This window comes from Carlito syrichta, unplaced genomic scaffold (assembly GCF_000164805.1).
Source record: "Carlito syrichta isolate Samal-C Ts95f unplaced genomic scaffold, Tarsius_syrichta-2.0.1 Scaffold309894, whole genome shotgun sequence".
Taxonomy (NCBI): domain Eukaryota; kingdom Metazoa; phylum Chordata; class Mammalia; order Primates; family Tarsiidae; genus Carlito; species Carlito syrichta.
Window position 1 is genome coordinate 267,770 of NW_007253990.1, and position 16,868 is coordinate 284,637.

General features: G+C 43.7%; 2 protein-coding genes across 2 annotated transcripts; both read right to left on the bottom strand.

The window, feature by feature from the left end:
* Positions 1-985: 985 nt before the first annotated feature.
* On the bottom strand, positions 986-11,713 carry LOC103270665 (olfactory receptor 51E1). Its single transcript, XM_008068200.1, has 2 exons — positions 11,104-11,713; positions 986-2,073 (listed from the first exon to the last, which is right to left on the bottom strand). The coding sequence occupies exon 2, from the start codon at positions 2,029-2,031 to the stop codon at positions 1,078-1,080; it is 954 nt and encodes a 317-aa protein (XP_008066391.1). The 5' UTR covers positions 2,032-2,073; positions 11,104-11,713; the 3' UTR covers positions 986-1,077.
* Positions 11,714-14,245: 2,532 nt separating this feature from the next.
* Positions 14,246-15,294, bottom strand: LOC103270666 (olfactory receptor 51D1). Its single transcript, XM_008068201.1, has one exon. It carries the CDS (start codon positions 15,234-15,236, stop codon positions 14,262-14,264), a length of 975 nt encoding a protein of 324 aa, XP_008066392.1. The 5' UTR covers positions 15,237-15,294; the 3' UTR covers positions 14,246-14,261.
* Positions 15,295-16,868: the final 1,574 nt, after the last annotated feature.

Genomic DNA, 16,868 nt, shown 5'->3' on the forward strand with positions numbered 1-16,868 from the left:
CCTGCCACTTTGCCACTCCACTGTTAGTTACACTATTTCCCAAATAGTGTATTGTTTGGGGACTCCCCAAATACACACCTGCTTCTATTACACAGGTCCAATGGCAACTGGACCAGGACAATGAGAAAGACCTATGGGATTAAAGCCATGAGTTCTGTTGTCAGGAAATTGCTAAATACAACACTGGAAAATAAAATTAAATACCTCATCTAGAAAATACAAGACTCTGAAAATACTTAATTCGCTATCCTACAGGTCTCTCTAGTAGTTCTTCCACACAATAAGGGATAGGCATAAAAAATCTTTACCCTCATTTAATTCTCTGATCTCCAATGAAAATTAATTTCCCTGTTGACACAATGAGAGTACAAATAATATCATTACCTAAATCAAAAGATTGATAAGAATGTTAAATTGGAAAAAAGTGTCCATATGCTATGAAAACTCTCAGGACAGAGTGTGTCATCTTTCTTAATGCAGGAAAAATGTAGTCTTTTCAAGGCCTTACTTCCAGTCTTCCCCTTAATGACTAGTGCCCAAAAGAAAAGAAATAATGTCTTCTCTGTAGAGGTCATTTTGAAGAAGGTAATACAGGTATATCTCTTTTCCTGAGATCCAATATGGTTGGGAGTTCTGAAAAGGAAGTGGTATTTTAAAGTCAGATTACATCACCTTATTGTATTCTTGTATTTATTTTCCTTTTGCCATGTGGAAGTTTTTGGAAAGTGCTCTTTAGATGTACTGTTCTTATCCCAGAATTCCATGGACCATCCAAAGAAGCAGTTCAGCTTCAGACTGTATGGTAAAATGGAAAGTAATAGCCCTACAACTACAACCAACTTAGAGTCTTAATAAGGGAGAGGAAGGAAAATAATATTTTTAAATGGAGATTGGGAGTATAGGGTCTTGCCAACTTTTCCATATGTATATTCACCAGACAGTTTTATATTTGAAGGATCCGATTTGTATTTATATTAAGGAAAAAAAATGTTTTTTCTTAACACTGTCTTCCAAAATGTTGGCATTCAAATCTGAATCCAAGGACTTTGAATGGAAAAGAAGTTTGTTTACTGACATCTAGGAATTTGAAGTATGTGTGGTCAGGTGGAAAAGACGAAGAATGCGCTGCCGGATCTCCTTTGTCTTCACTCCGTAGACAATGGGGTTGAGCACAGGAGGAACCAGCAGATAGATGTTGGCCATGATGACAGGCAGGAGAGAGTCACGCCGCTTGCTAAAACGGTGCACCATTGACAATCCAATGAAAGGTACATAGAAAATAAATACAGCACACACGTGAGAGACACAAGTACCAAATGCCTTGGCCTGGGCTTCACGTGTCAAACCCAGCACAGTCTTAAGGATGAGCAGATAGGAGAAGGAAATCAGAAGTGAGTCCAGGCCAATGGCAGAGATGATGACAATGAGGCCATAGATAACATTGACCTTGATGTCAGCACAGGCCAGCTTCATGACATCTTGGTGTAGGCAGTAGGAATGGGAAAGGATATTGGAGCGGCAGAAGGGCAGCTGCTTGATGAAGACAGGCAGGGGTGCCATCAGTGCAGCCCCTCGCACCACAGCCGCCATGCCAATCTTGGTGACACGAGGCAATGTGAGCACAGTGGCATGGCGCAGTGGGTGACAGATGGCCATATAGCGGTCAAAGGCCATGGCCAGCAGCACTGTGGACTCCATACCAGATAAGGAGTGAATAGCAAACATTTGTAGCAGACAAGCATCAAACTGGATGGTAGTAGAATTGAACCAGAAGATGGCCATCATTTTGGGCATGGATGAGGTAGAGATGAGGATATCAAGTCCTGAAAGCATGCAAAGAAAGATATACATGGGTTCGTGTAGGCTATGCTCGGTCCATACAATGTAGATGATCATCAAGTTACCTAGCACAGCAATAAGGTAGAGGGAGCACAATGGGAATGCCAACCAGAACTGAGCCTCTTCCAAGCCTGGAAGGCCTATTAGGATGAAATATGTGGCACTAGATTCGCTGCCATTGGAACCCATCATGATGAAGAAGCTGAGTTGTGACCCGTGCCAGGCAGGTAGAAGCTGGAAAGCAAAGATAAGCCATTGTCAGATCCTTCAGAATCCCAGGACCACACCTCACTCCATCCTGATGTCCTATTTTCTAACTCAAACTCTAATTCCACTGCCTATCCAAACTGTGATCCTATTCTAAATTCAATCTAACCATAACTCAAGGACCAGGTATAAATTCACTCTCCTATTACTAACCCCACCTGTATGGGCAATCTTGATAGTATGTGAAATACTAAGACAAAAGTTTTACACATATTTTAAGCCATTTAGTTCTCCAAAGGAAGGCTACTGAGTATCCAAGGGGGACTCCTCCCCAAAAAACGTAATTTGTTTAGTTAAAAACTGTATTTATTCTTACATGTTTAAACTTCATTCACCTTCAAACTGCTCTCCATTTGATGTGATACACCTGATGAGACACTTTTTCTACTGCTCAAAACAGTTTTTGAACTTGTCAATTTCGCTGCCTTTTGGTGCTTCTGTCATTTTTTTGTCTCACCTCTTTCACATGGTCAGTATGTTTCCCTCTGAGAACATTTTTCATCCAGGGAAACAAACAAAAAGTCGCTTGGGATGAGATCAGGTGAATAGGGAGGGTGGAGCACAGTGATCATGATGTTTTTGGTCAAAAACTGCTGAATACTCAGTGTGGTATGGACAGGTACACTCGCAAATTGCCCATCATGAAATGGACAAATATGTTATAAAAAAAAATTCTCCAAAAAAAAAACTTCACTGAAGCTGAACACAACACTTACCTAGTGAGAGAAGCCTATATTACAAAGGGCCCAGCCTCCACAAGATAATTCCAGTTTTGGGGGGTTCCCCCTCATAAATCAGCCTTAGGTTATTTTTTAAATCCCATTACTTCCTCTATCCTAGCCCAGCCTTATGCTTCCCTATGCTTAAGACTAATTGCTATTCTCTCAATAAACTGTCTTTAAGATTAATTCCAGCCCAAATGCAGCAGTACTAGTAGTAATGTAGATTAATATTGAAACTTAACCCCCTCACTAGCCTTAACCCTAACTTTAACAGTAACCTAAGACTGAAACTTAAGAAACATTTCAATCTCAATTGACACTACATTAGCACCAATTTCTTATGATAAGCCTAATATAATAAAAGCTAACACTAAATTAATCTTGAACTCTAACTCTACATTTCTCTCTTGCCCAAATGACCAGCCAGAGTTTTACATTTATTCAGACTACTCTGTTTATATCAGAAAAAGAATGATAGCGATAGTGTTCACAATTGGTGTCCCACCCAGATCCCTTTCACAAAGTCAGTACACCTATCCCCCCTCTGCAGTGGACGTTGAGTGCTAAGGGCTCACAGTTTCCCTTTCTCCACAGAATTGTCCTTGATCAAATGGGAGACCCCCCACCCACTCAAGAGGTCACTCTATGTCCCCACGAGACACATTTAGAGGTCAGTGACTGCCTGACATAAAGGTGCAAAAGGCCAGCCTCCTTGCCCCAGGTGGGACCAACACACTGTGATACAATTCGCATTTCAAAGATTCCTCAAGGAACCAGACTGAGGCTGGTCTTCAGCTGTGACCACAGCATTGCTTGCCTTTCTTTCCCTGCCCTTCCAGGCTTCCCTCTCTCTTCTTCTCATGACAGCACTCCCCCAATATATCATTTGGATAAGAATCTCTACCTCAGGCTCTGCTTCCAGGAAACAGACCCAGCAGCCTAAGAGAGTGTAACTGGCACAATTAAAATACTAACCTTGAGAGAGAATGACATTAGAAGCACTGAAGTAATATCCAACAGCAGAAATCAGGCTATATATGAACTGCAACTGGGGATAAAAGTAATATATTTGAGGAGATATTGCTGAGGTGAGAAATGTCAGACTTGAGTTATTTCAGATAATATCTTTCCGTTAAGAGCTAACTTCCCCACTCCCACCCACTCCCACAAAGAGCTAACTAACTCCCTGCATCTCTTCACACATTCTTGTGCTCTTAAGATGGGTTGGGTATCTTTGGGTCCAGAAGTGTTTCAGGTTTTACATTTTGGGGGTATTCTGGAATATTTGTATTATACTTATCCAGTTCAGCATCCCTAATCTAAAAATCTGAATCTGAAATGCTCCAATGAGCATTTTCTTTGAGCAGCATGTCAGCACTCAAAAAGTTTCAGATTTAGGAACATTTCAGATTTTTTATTTTATATTAGGGATGCTCAACCTGTATTTATCAGATCATGTACACTGTGGTTTTTAAATTGATTTGGCCCTTGAGAGCTTGAGACCTGGGGTAAGGGCTTCCTGCATGGGTTACCAGAAAGCAGTTGGCTATAAGCAGCATCAGGCAGGGGAGGGTCTACCCGGTTGTCTCTAAACACATCAAACCCTCAATGTCCAAAAATTGAACTCTTCCAGCAGTAGTATCGTATAGCCATGAGCTTTGAAACTGATTCTGCATTCATATCCCAGTCAACAACCTCATGAGCTGTGTGATCTGTAGCAAATCATTTTACCTTTCTAAGTCTCAGTCTCCTCTAAAGTGATAATACTAGTCCTTGCCTAATAGAAGTCAATGTAAGGATTAAATGATATATGAAGTATAAATCATTTAATACCTCATACACAGTAAATATACAAAAAAATTACCTGTTGTTGTTAATCACTTTCCTCCAGTATTTCTTTTTTCTGTCATCGTAGCCTGAACAGTCACACAAGCTAGATGCTCTGACCCTAACTGTCATGCCTCTAGGGTAAAACTTCTTCATTCGCACAATCCCTATTAGCCAACTAGATGAAATCAGGTCACTACCATTGCTTTTTAAAAATGCCCTTGAAACTTTACATTGATTCTAGGATAAAGACTAAACTTTTTAGGAGTGGATAAAGGTCTGTCTTGCAGCACTGCGTCCTAGGTTTCTCCCTCACCACTTCTCACCATGGCTTCATGTTCCAGCCACATTGGAATGCATGCTAGTTCATAAATGTAGCATTGATTCCCATGATTCCATGTCTTTTTCTTTTATTTTATTTCAACCGCTTTGAGGAGTATAAATAGTTTTGACCTGGGTTTTAAGTATACCCTTCACCCCCACCTGTGCACACAGTACCCAATAGGTGATTTTTTTCTCCTCCCACCCCTTCCTCATTCCCCTTTGTGAGTCTCCAGCATCCATTATGCCATTCTCTATGTCTTTGCATACCCTTAATTTAGCTCCCACTTATAAGTGAGAACATGCAGAGTTTGGTTCTCTGTGTCTTTCTGTCTTTTTTACTTCTCATTCCTTTGTCAAGAAAAATTGTTACCCCTAGGTCTTCCTCCTTGGCTCCCCACACTCATGTTTCACATCCTGGTTTACCAGTTCTCTCTTATGCTACTTTTTCTGAGCCTCTTTCCCTTGGGTATAATTAAATGTTTCCTACTCTGTGCTCCAAAAAATAATAATAATAATTTATTTCTATGTTTTATGCATTTACTCTCTTGATAGTAATAACTATAATTATTGCTATATTTATGTTCCCTGGATTATGAGCTCCTTAATGCCAGGAAGCTTATTATATTTTTTTACTTAGTGATTAGCTAATGTTTGTTGAAAATGAGAATGACTTTTATAAATAGGAGAATCTCTCAGTAGGCATCTGATGAGGGCAACACAGCCAAGAGGGTAAGTTGGACTGCCAGTTGTCTGAACTATAGAGACTTTTGAGAAGGATAAGAGAATGTTTGTAAGGTCAGTTCAGAGTGATCTTAAGTTCAGAATAAGAATCTTTAAGGTCAAACAGAAAAGCCCTTTCTTGCCCAGGGTTCCAGAGGACATGAGAGGATATACAGAAACAGGAAAGCTGCAATGTCTTAGCAAATGCAAAGTGAACTTGCATAAGTTTGTGTTTGAGAGCTGGGAAGACCTAGGATCCCTCACCTGAAAAAATCAGCAAGAAAGTTCTGATACTCCACAGAGCCAAATATCCATGACATCCAACAATTTGACATGAACAGACATGGTGGAGCAGGGAGATCCCCAGGATAAAAATGAGCTGACTAGGGAAACATATTGGGAAAGAATCATAAATTGGCATATGCAACCCTATTGCCTCTAAAGATAGAGTGATGCTATAAGCAGAATGCTGGGGCTTGTAACTCAAGTCTAGATCTAAATAATTGCAGAAAATAATAATAATTGCATAGTACTGCTGTGAAATTATATGAGATAAAGCATGCTAAAAGGTGTTGCAAAAGCTAAATCACAGAGTACATAGTACCTTTTTTAAAAAATGAGAAACAGCTGGGCTCGGTGGCTCAGCCTGTAATCCCACGCCTTTGGGAGGCTGAGGTGAGTGGATTGCCTGAGTCCGCGGGTTCGAGACCCGCCTGGGCAACTTGGCAAGACCTCATCTCTACAATAAAACAAAAAATTAGCCAGGCATGGTAGCGTGCGCCTGTAGTTCCAGCTACTTGGAAGGCTGAGGCGGAAGGATCGCCGGAGCCCAGCAGGCGAGGCTGCGGTGGCCGGGAGCAGCCACTGCACTCCAGTCTGAGTGACAGAGTGAGACTCCAACTCAAAAAAAAAAAATGAGAAACAAGTTATCTGAAAATGTGCAAAGTTCCCATATACTTTTTAATTCCCCCAATTTGTCACCTTAATCAGCAGTCAGCCTCTATGGTCAGAGTCATACACACACATACTATCAGTCGTTCTTTCACCATAGCAAGACTGGGCACTGATACAAAGATATCAAAAACCAAAAAGATTCAATTGACCTCAAAGGGAGGTACCTGGCAGCACAAAATGAGCTGCCACCACTGGGGGTAAAATATCAGACTGGACCTCAGAAGACTGCAGCAAGAAGGTAATGAAGAAATGGAGAGGGAATCAGTCAGACAGCACAAGTGCCACCTTTGAGATTATCCAGGCCTGAAGTGTCCCAACCTCCTGCAGTCCCTCTAAGAAGCAGGCAGAGGGGCCAGATGACTTTCAGGTGATCGTCCAGCCTGAACAGCTGTTAGCAATTTAGAACTCAGAGATGGTTTGGTGCTCTGGAGGAAACTGGAACTAAACTAGTCTATTTTGAAAATAAAACCATCAAAGAAAAATAAAATAAGAAGACATTTTTTTAAGCCCACACATTGCCTTAATCCCCAGAGACTGGTATAGTTCTGAAATCTGAAAGAGTTGAACTATCTTAGCAAGTCCCAGGAATATTTCTTGGAGAACTATGAAGGACATCTTAGCCCTTTCTCGGGAATGGAGAGGAAGGAGTTCCCGGCTGTACAAAGTGGAAATCCACTTAGAGGCCTTCAATACTCTACTTTTCTTCCCCCTAGACCTTCAGAACTCTGTCTTCTAGTGCCAACTTACCCCACTTACCAGTTCATCCTCACATCTTTCCCCAAAACTCTAAACTCCTTCCTTCTCATATACCCACGGAAAAGCAGTCAGGGAGATAGTCCAGGGGCTTTTAGCCCTATCTTTTAGGACCCAAGAGAACAATGAGGTCACCTTTGATCCTGACTTTGTTGTTTTTATGATATGAACATAGATTATTGAGGGCCTGTGAAACGCCAGACACTATACAGTGCCATTTGTATAAATATCATCTCCCTAACCCAAGAACAGCTCTGCATGATGGGAGTTCTTTGTATCTTCTTGATATTATAGGTGAGAAAACTGAAGCTCCAAGAGATTAAATGACATCCCTAGGGTTTAACAAGTGACTGGTAAAACAGAAACATAACCTAGATTGTCTAATGCCATGGCCTGTTTGCTTTCCCTTATTCTAGACTGCTTTAATTGTACTACGCATTTTGAAAACTAATAAAATCTGTCCAAGGAATAAAAATGCAAGGAATAAAAAGGACTTGATAAATAAGACACCTGGCCCAGGTACATTGTTAGAGGGGACACCAAGAAAGCAATAAAGAGGACTCTCTTGGACCGAGGATTGGTGTACCTGCATCCTCTTCCAGCCCCAAACTGCCCTGGCTATGACATGGGCAGGCCCCACAATGGCGATTAAAAACTTTCCTCTACCAAGAATTTTCTTCTTATGTACTTAGAACCTCTCATCAAACTGCGAAGTAAGTATTATTAATCCCATTTGACAGATAAGAATGGTGAGGGTTAGTTGAGGCCCTTAGTGCCAAATCCATTGCTTTCCAATATGCCAGACTGCTGCCCTTTGCTTCTCCAAGTCTCCTTAAAAATGGAGTTGCAAAAACATGGAATCAACAATGCTGCCCAACGAAACTGGACTGGATAAAAAAAATGTGGTTCATATACACAATGGAATATTATGCAGCCATAAAGAAGGTCAAACATATGAACTTTGCAGCAACTTGGATGGATTTAGAGTCTATCATATCTCAGAAACAAAGAACAGAGTACCACATGTTCTCACTCATAAGTGAACCTTGAACAATTATCATAATACTATAAAAAAGGACTTGGCAGTAGTGGGAATCTGCCAAGGGAGGGGGGGACACAACTCATCAACAAGGATACCTGCATAATGAACATTTGTATACCTAACCCTGAATTGTACCCCACACCTTTAAAATAAAAAAAAAATTTTTTTAAGAATATCTTTCAAAAATAGAAGTTTTAACTTTTAAAAAATCGAGTTGCTTTCTAAGGATGATTTCAGTGAATTCAAAATTAAGAACACATAAATTCAGAGTCCCCTCTTGGTCTCAGGACACCTGGCCAGCTCTCCCCATGTACATTCAGTGTAGAAGAACAAGAAGTGGATTAGTGGTCTCTGTCATTATCAGAGCTAAATACACAGACTATTCCATGCCCAAAGCAATGGTGTAGGGGCCTCTGGTACTACTGCCAGCCTCTGGGAATATTTGGAAGAAAATGTCCTTGGAGAGAAGCCCGGACATACCTGGGAGCTTGTGGCTCCTATTCGCAGAGAGGAAAAGGCAGACTTCAGGGGCAATGCTGTGGCTGCCAAAAACTGTAGAAGCTTGTCACTCAATTCTTGGAGCAAGAGCCCTTTTCTAGCACTTTGTGAAGGTAGTAGCCTCAGAATCACATCCACCCAAATTATCTGAATTCACTGTCCCCCATACCTTGTTTGGATATGGTCAATCAGATGAACACCCACAGGACACTGGACACTCTTTCTAGGATGGGCAAGATGAAATTGGAAAAATGAGCGAGTGCAATTTCTAGCTCCCAAAAGGCAACATGAGGCTCCCACTCCACCCTACTTACTCAAGGTCAGCCTGGCTGCCTAAAAGTACCACAGGTAGAGCTCCAGGTCCCTGCCCCTCCACTTCCCAAGTAGGACCAGGTAAGTGTTCCACAGATTTGCGAAGCTGCATCTAGTCATCCAGTGCCCTTGGGAGCTACTTCAGCAGGGGAAAATGCCTGATGCAGAACTTTGATCAGTGCATTCACTTCTTCAAAAATTATTGATTGACTACTGTGCCAAGCACTGGAGATATACTTCCAGCCCTCCAGGGATAGAGAAATTGAGACAAACACACAGCCATCATGTCTCATTGTGATAAGTGCCAGGACAAGGGTAAGCACAAGGGCCTCAGAAGAAAAGACAACAGTTTATCAAGCTCTTTAGGCGCAGAGGGCTTCCCTGAGGAGGTAACATCTCAGCCATGATTTGTGGGACCAGTTGCAGTTAAACAGGTAGTGAGGGGGCAGTAAGGACAGCAACATGCAGCTAGATAAGAACATATTGAGTGTCAAAATCATAGATAAAGCAGACAAGGCCAGTGCTTTCATAAAGCTCACATATTAGGAGGGCAATAACAAAAAGTTTATAAGCAAGAAGGATGATAAGTACACTAAAGACAAGACAGAGTGACAGGACAGAGGAAGACAGGGACAGGGCATTTGTATTTTGAGACAGGTCAGAGAAAGCATCTCTGAGGACATGACACATAAGCTATGTGATGAGAAAATGCCAGCCATTCTAAGATCTAAGGAAAGTGCATTCCAAGCATGGCAACAGCAAGATAAAAATGTCTTCAGGCAATAATAAGTTTGAGGGATTCGTGGAACAGAAAGAAGGTTATGGTGGCTGAAACATCAAGAGCAGAGGAAAGTTTTAGAAGATGAGATCAGAGGAGTGCCAGATCATGTAACAGTGGCTTGCAGGCCATGGCAAAGAGCTTTGGTTTCATTCTGAGTGACTTGGGGAAATATAAGCAACAGACCTGATCTAAGTTGTTTTTAAAAGTGCACTCAGGGCTGGACATGGTGGCTCATGCCTATAATTCTAGCACTTTGGGAGGCCAAGGCAGGAGGATCACTTGAGCCAAGGTGTTCGATACCAGCCTGGGCAACATAGCAAGACCCAACTCTATTTTAAAAAATAAGATAAAATGAAATTTAAAAGTACACTCAGGCAAAGGCAAAGACCCAGAGAGAAAGGAAACAGACCTTGTTTGGAAGGCTGCAAGTGATTTAGTGTGGCTGGAGTGGAGAACAAGGCAGGGAAGGTTGTTGTGTGGATGCCAATCTACTTTTTAAATGGTCTGAAGATTGAATCCTGCTCCTAAGCACCAACTGGACCAGGAGCAGAGCCTCAGGAAGATTACTGAGTCCCAATATCAGCTACAACCTGACTCCTGAAGCACAGTATAAAATGATCCCCAATCCCACTCAGAGCCCCTGCCTCAACCCTAGCTGCTGCCTGCCTGATCCCCAACCAGAGGTTGAGTTTTAACCACACTAACAACCTGGGTACCAGTCCCTGTCCACACACCAAACTCCAATCCAGCCCCAGTCTATCACCAACCCAGTCTGTTGTCTGTCCCCATTCACATTCATTCATGTCAGCCCCTGCCAGCCTCGAGATGGGCACCCCAGTAAACTAGTCACTGAAAAATTTGCTTGAAAACTACCCTTAGGCAGCATCTAATATCCATGTGCATTCCTTTAACACAGAAACACAGACACAGCTAAGGCTTCCCTCGCATCCCCCATGTCTGAGTCTTCAAAGCCTGGCTTCTTGTTCACTCAGCAGGTCTAATGGTGGTTCCCTAGCTACAAGTAACCCACACACCTGGAAATGCCCCCAGTCTCCTGCACTCACCTCAACTGCACTGAAGGAACGTGTGCCCCCTTTGATCCAGTCTTCCTCCTGAAGACGCCTGGCAGGCTGCACTGAAGTCCAGCCCCTCTGTCTCCGCCTCCTCCCTTGGACCTCCCTGGTCAGGATTATTTATTCTCTGCCTTACCTCCTCCCTCTTTCTGTTTCTTCCTGCAAGGGGGCAGAGTGCTGTCCAGAGGGCCCATCAGCAGATACCCCTCACTCGCCCATTGCGGTTTTGGTTTCCTTCTCTGTGCCCTGGGATGAAATGCCTAGGAAGTACAGGGGACGAGGGGCAGTGGGTACAAGGGTCTCCAGAGTCCCCTCAAAGTGGGCCTGTTCCCGCTGGGATGCTTATGCCAGCTCCATTGTGAAACTAGATAGGGAAATGGATATGAAAAGACTAGAAGAATCTCACTTGTGTGAGGGTCTTGGTGAGGGTCTTTCTCCAAATTACTTCACAGGGTTTTCAAACTCAGACAGAGGAAAGGCAGAGTAAATTTGCAAGGAGATCCCACAATTGAGTGTCAGTCCGTTCCCACCCTGAAGTTTCCTTTCTCCCCTGCTTTCGGTACTTTGGTAGACCCTGCTTATGTCTTTATTGAGTTTGGAACCCAGTGGGCCCATCCTCCCTTCCCCAAATCCCTAGAGCTCCATCTTCTTTGTCTCCCAGGCTCTGGTATCTGTGTCTGGCTAACTCATAATGGAGGTCCCCAGGGACAGTGCCTCTGCCTTCTACTCCCTGGCCTTGGGTTACTGAACTTCCAGCTAAGGAAGGAGGACGTGATTTCTTTAACCCTCCCCTGCACCAGCCATATAAGACCAATACCATCTGCTTTCTCTCTTAAGGGCAAAAATAGTGAGAGACTATTTTAGAGAGTTACAGAATAATCTGCATGTGAAACTAAATGCCTTGCATTTTGTAATAAGTAAAAACTATGTCTATTAATAAAACAACGTCATGTTTAGTTGATTTCTGCTTATATTTTACTGATCTGTTTCACAACTGTTAAGTTTTCAATTCCCAACACAGGACTTGCTAACTCAAGCTATACAAAAATAGACAATGGCAAATCAGAGCATTCTAACTCAGATCATATCAAAGATATGATTACAAGAACTTCTGGTGCCTGTAGAACCTGCAGCCTGCGACTTGCTGTTATCATCCCAGAGTCACTTCTGTGGCCTCTGGTAAACTCTCATAGAATTAGATGGTGCAAAAACATTTTAAACTATACCCAAGGGACTTCGACTTCCAATCCAATGAAGTAAGAGGAAGTAGCATCCCTCTGGGAGGGAAAAAGTGGACAATGTACATCGAACAATGGCTTGCAAAACCCTGGACATCAGACACCGAAGGCCAGGGAGACATAGACAAGGTGTTCAATGAAGTTCCCAGCTTATTGCTGTAAGGCAGTCACCATGCGGCAGCACAGGGAGGGAAAGCTGGTTAACTTTCCCTCTGCCTTTCTTCCCCGGAGGGGTTAGCAGAAACTCCCTACAATCAAGGCCTTCATACATGGTTAGCAGACCAGCAAGAAAAGGAAGGGAGAGGGGAGGACATTGTGACTTGCTACTGAGACAGGAGGGCGGGGCTTTAAGGAGGCCAGTGCCTCAGTTAAAGCAGGCAAGGAAGGTGAGAAGATGTGACAAAAACACTTGACATTCTGTGGTGAGGAAGAAGAAAGTGAAGTCTTGCCTGTGAGAAAGCTGAAGGAGGAAACACTGTGTTTCATTTCACTCCCAGAGACTGAGACATAACCCCAGGCTGGGCCCAGGCCAAGAAACTGCACCTCTACTTTGGGATTTATTTCTGCTACTCACAGCCATACTTCCTCCACCCCCAGATACATACAGACACCATCCATCAATCAGTATCCAGAAACAGAGATGCCATATAATCCACACCCAATACACAAAGGAAGTTTGCTCTAAAACATATACACCAGACATATGCCTTAAAATACAATCGTCATAAATAATGCATGCGTGCACACACACACACACACACACAATTTAGACATCACATTCCACCTACATTTAACTAAAGACATTTATATACCACACAAAATGATTTCATATTACAAATACTATGCATGATATACATATGCACAAAGATAAACACTGCACACCTTAAAAGGTACAGCCATCCCAATGCTATACATTCCACATGCTCATGCACCACATTCAATATATTACACAAACGAAGAAAAGGTAGAGTCATTTTCACCAGTTACACATAAGGATACTGTCTGCCATACAGCTACAGATATCAGCATTCTCATATGGATGCATATCACGTACCAACTAACAGACACCACTTAAGCACAATAAATGTACAGCCAGAAACATTACTCATTATTCATAAAACACTCAGAAAACATACACATGCCAGGACATAGCTACCACATTCACCAAGACACAGCCAGCACATATTCCATGTGTTCTCTCTCTCTCTCTTTCTATCTCTCTCTCTCTCCTGTCTCTCTTTCTCTCTCTCTCTCACACACACACACACACACACACACACACACACACACACACACACACACAAAAGAACATATATTCACATAAACATACACACACACTCACACCCACAACCAGAGTACACAGTGTCCTTATGGACAAATCATCTCCACTGAGCCACACAGATACACATTTGCAGATTTCACATAAACACACACACACATGCACACAGAAACTTAAACACTTCATGTGAGCTATCTCTCTCCAATTACTATTCATTCAACTTATTTACCCCTAATCATGATTGTGTGATCACTTTAGAGTATGAGCCATAAGGTTACAACCAACACAGATTTACCAACATGAACACATGGAGGCAAGAACAATTAAGATTGTATTTCAAGACTGGAGTGAATCACTGAGGTATGACAGTTTTCTCGTGTCAAAACAATGTGTATTTTCTAGTTGGAAGAGAACGAGAAGGTGAGGTCATAATACAACAGAGACTGGGGCAATCATTCTCTAAGATGGCCTACGAAGACAGAGTCATAAGTTCTGTATTGACACATTCCTGGAGGCAAAACACAAGATCTCTGTAGGTCACTGGAAGCAGATAGCCCTTTGGGTTTGATGCTCCAATCACAAAGACATTCTTATCTTTGGTCATAATGAGGACGCTGAGGTGGGTATCCTTCTCACCTACCTTGTTGTAAGAACATGTAGAGGACCCTTGAACGGATCTCCTTGGTCTTGGCTCCATAGACAAGGGGGTTGACCACAGGAGGTAGCAGCAGATAGATATTAGCCATAACCACATGGAGCAGAGAGGTGGAACCCCCCAGCCTGTGTACCACTGAGAGCCCAATAAGGGGCACATAGAAGACCAGGACAGCACAGAGGTGGGAGACACAGGTGTTGAGGGCCTTGAGTGCTGCCCCCCGAGAGGACAGTCCCAACACAGCCCGCAGAATGAGGACATAGGAGACGCCAATGAAAAGGGAGTCCACACCCATGACTGAGAGGATAATGAAGAGTCCGTAAACTACATTGACCGTGGTGTCAATACAAGACAGCTTCATAATATCTTGGTGCAGACAGAAGGAGTGTGTGACAGTATGTGTTCGGCAGAATGACAACCGCTTCAGAATGAAAGGCAGTGGGAAGAAGAATACAAAACCCCTGGTCAGGGCGGCTAGCCCAATCTTGGCCACAGCAGGCCCTGTGAGCACAGAAGCATGGTGCAATGGGTGGCAGATGGCCACAAAGCGGTCAAAAGCCATGGCCAGCAGGACAGCTGACTCCATGGCTGAGAGAGCATGGATAAGGAACATCTGGGCCAGGCAAATGTTGAACTCAATCTTCTGGATGCCTGTCAGGAAAAGACTGGCCATCTTGGGCATGGTGGTGGAGGAGAGGACTAAGTCAATGGTGGAAAGCATGGCCAGGAAGAGGTACATGGGCTCATGCAGATGCCTTTCCACACGAATGATGAAGACAATGGCCAGGTTGCCCAGGGTGGCCAAGGCATACATAAAACACAATGGGAAAGCCAGCCAGAAGTGTATGTTAGGCCCCAGGCCAGGGATGCCCACCAGAAGGAAATACACTGGGTGGGCCAGAGTTCCATTTGGAGTGGCCATGACAGGAACCAAGAGCCGGGACCTCTGCATCCCAAATCCAGGATCTAGGAAAGGGAAAATAGAAACATCATTAAGTCATGGAGGAAGAGAAAGGGTTTATAAAGAAAAGGCATTGGAGCAGTGATGGTAGCAAACAGGAGGACTATGTACTTCTAGTAATTCTGAACCCTAGCCTCTCTCTGCTCTGATTCTCCTGAAATGCAACTCCCTGGTCACTCTGAGCCTTGCCCTGACCCTCCAAGGCCCCAGTACTGCACAAGCAGAGTGTATTACTTTCCCACCAATCTCTATGTGTAAAGGCCCACTCATAAAACATGAAAAACAATCCTTCGTCGTCAGAGCTGATGTAGCTGACCAGGCACTGCTCTTGGCTACTCTCCAACAGAGTAGCCAGGATTGCTCAGAACCATCCAAACTGACCGCAGCTCTTCTGGTATACACTGGGGTTAGGGTGGGTTTGGATTCAGAGTTAGAGGTTCAGTCTGTGACTTCCTTTACGAGCCGCTATAATCTGATTTAGGGCCGAAAGCAAGGATTGCAGACTGGGATGAGATTTCAACAGAGAGGTTTCTATACAGGCCTGAGTAGTATTTTTTTTCAAATTTCCCTGATAGAATCCTCTGAGGTAGTTGAAAATACCATCCCCTAAGTCCTACTCCAAGCCCAGAGAATCAGAATTTCCTAGGGAGGGACCTGGAAATCTATTTTAAAAACAGTAAGTGCCGGGCTCGGTGGCTCAGCCTGTAATCCCGCGCCTTTGGGAGGCTGAGGTGAGTGGTGCCTGAGCCTGCGGGTTCGAGACCCGCCTGGGCAGCGAGACCTCATCTCTACAACAAATCAAAAAATCAGCCGGGCATGGTAGTGCATGCCTGTAATTCCAGCTACTTGGAAGGCTGAGGCGGAAGGATCTCTGGAGCCCAGTAGGTCAAGGCTGCGGTGGCCGGGAGCAGCCACTGCACTCCAGTCTGGATGACAGAGTGAGACTCCAACTCAAAAAAAAAAAAACAGTAAGTGCCTCTCCCCTAGATATTTTTTCTACTTGGGAAAATTTGGGGAAAGCTGTTCTGGTGTTCTGCAGGGTGGTAAGGCAGGGATAAAGAGGGACTATTATTTCCAGTCCCCAAACAAAAAATACAACAGAATCTGCCCTCAGGACTTCTCAGGGCCTACCTGAGAGTCAGTTCCAGATTTGCTTGGCTGAACTGTGACAAGGAAACCAGAGGCAGCTGAGCCATGAAAGGAAAACCAGTCAGTGCTGCTGCCGTGACTCAGGCTCACCAGTGTCCACAGGCTCACCCCTTCCTCCACCTGCTCTCCCTGGTGGTTGCACAATGCCCCAAGCTCAATTTCTTTCACTATACAGACCATGTTATTCAAAGCCTCTGTCCTAAGAGCCAGCCATATAACCTACTGCCCCCTTGACAGTTCAACTGCATAGCCTATGGGCCTCACACTCATCTTGCCCCAAAGAGAACCCCTTCCTGGTCTGTGCCTTCCCTCTGTTCCTGATCTCAGAGAATTCTGCCCTCTAGCGCCATGTCATCCAAGCCAGGACAGCAGAGGACTCTGCTGCTCTTTCACCCCCTTGTGTAATTCTGCTTTTCCAATTTTTTTTTTTTGAGTTGGAGTCTCACTCTGTCACCCAGACTGGAGTGCAGTGGC

Coding starts and splice junctions, on each gene's coding strand:
- LOC103270665 (XM_008068200.1), bottom strand. CDS start 2,031: ATGATGGGTTCCAATGGCAGCGAATCTAGTGCCACATATTTCATCCTA.
- LOC103270666 (XM_008068201.1), bottom strand. CDS start 15,236: ATGCAGAGGTCCCGGCTCTTGGTTCCTGTCATGGCCACTCCAAATGGA.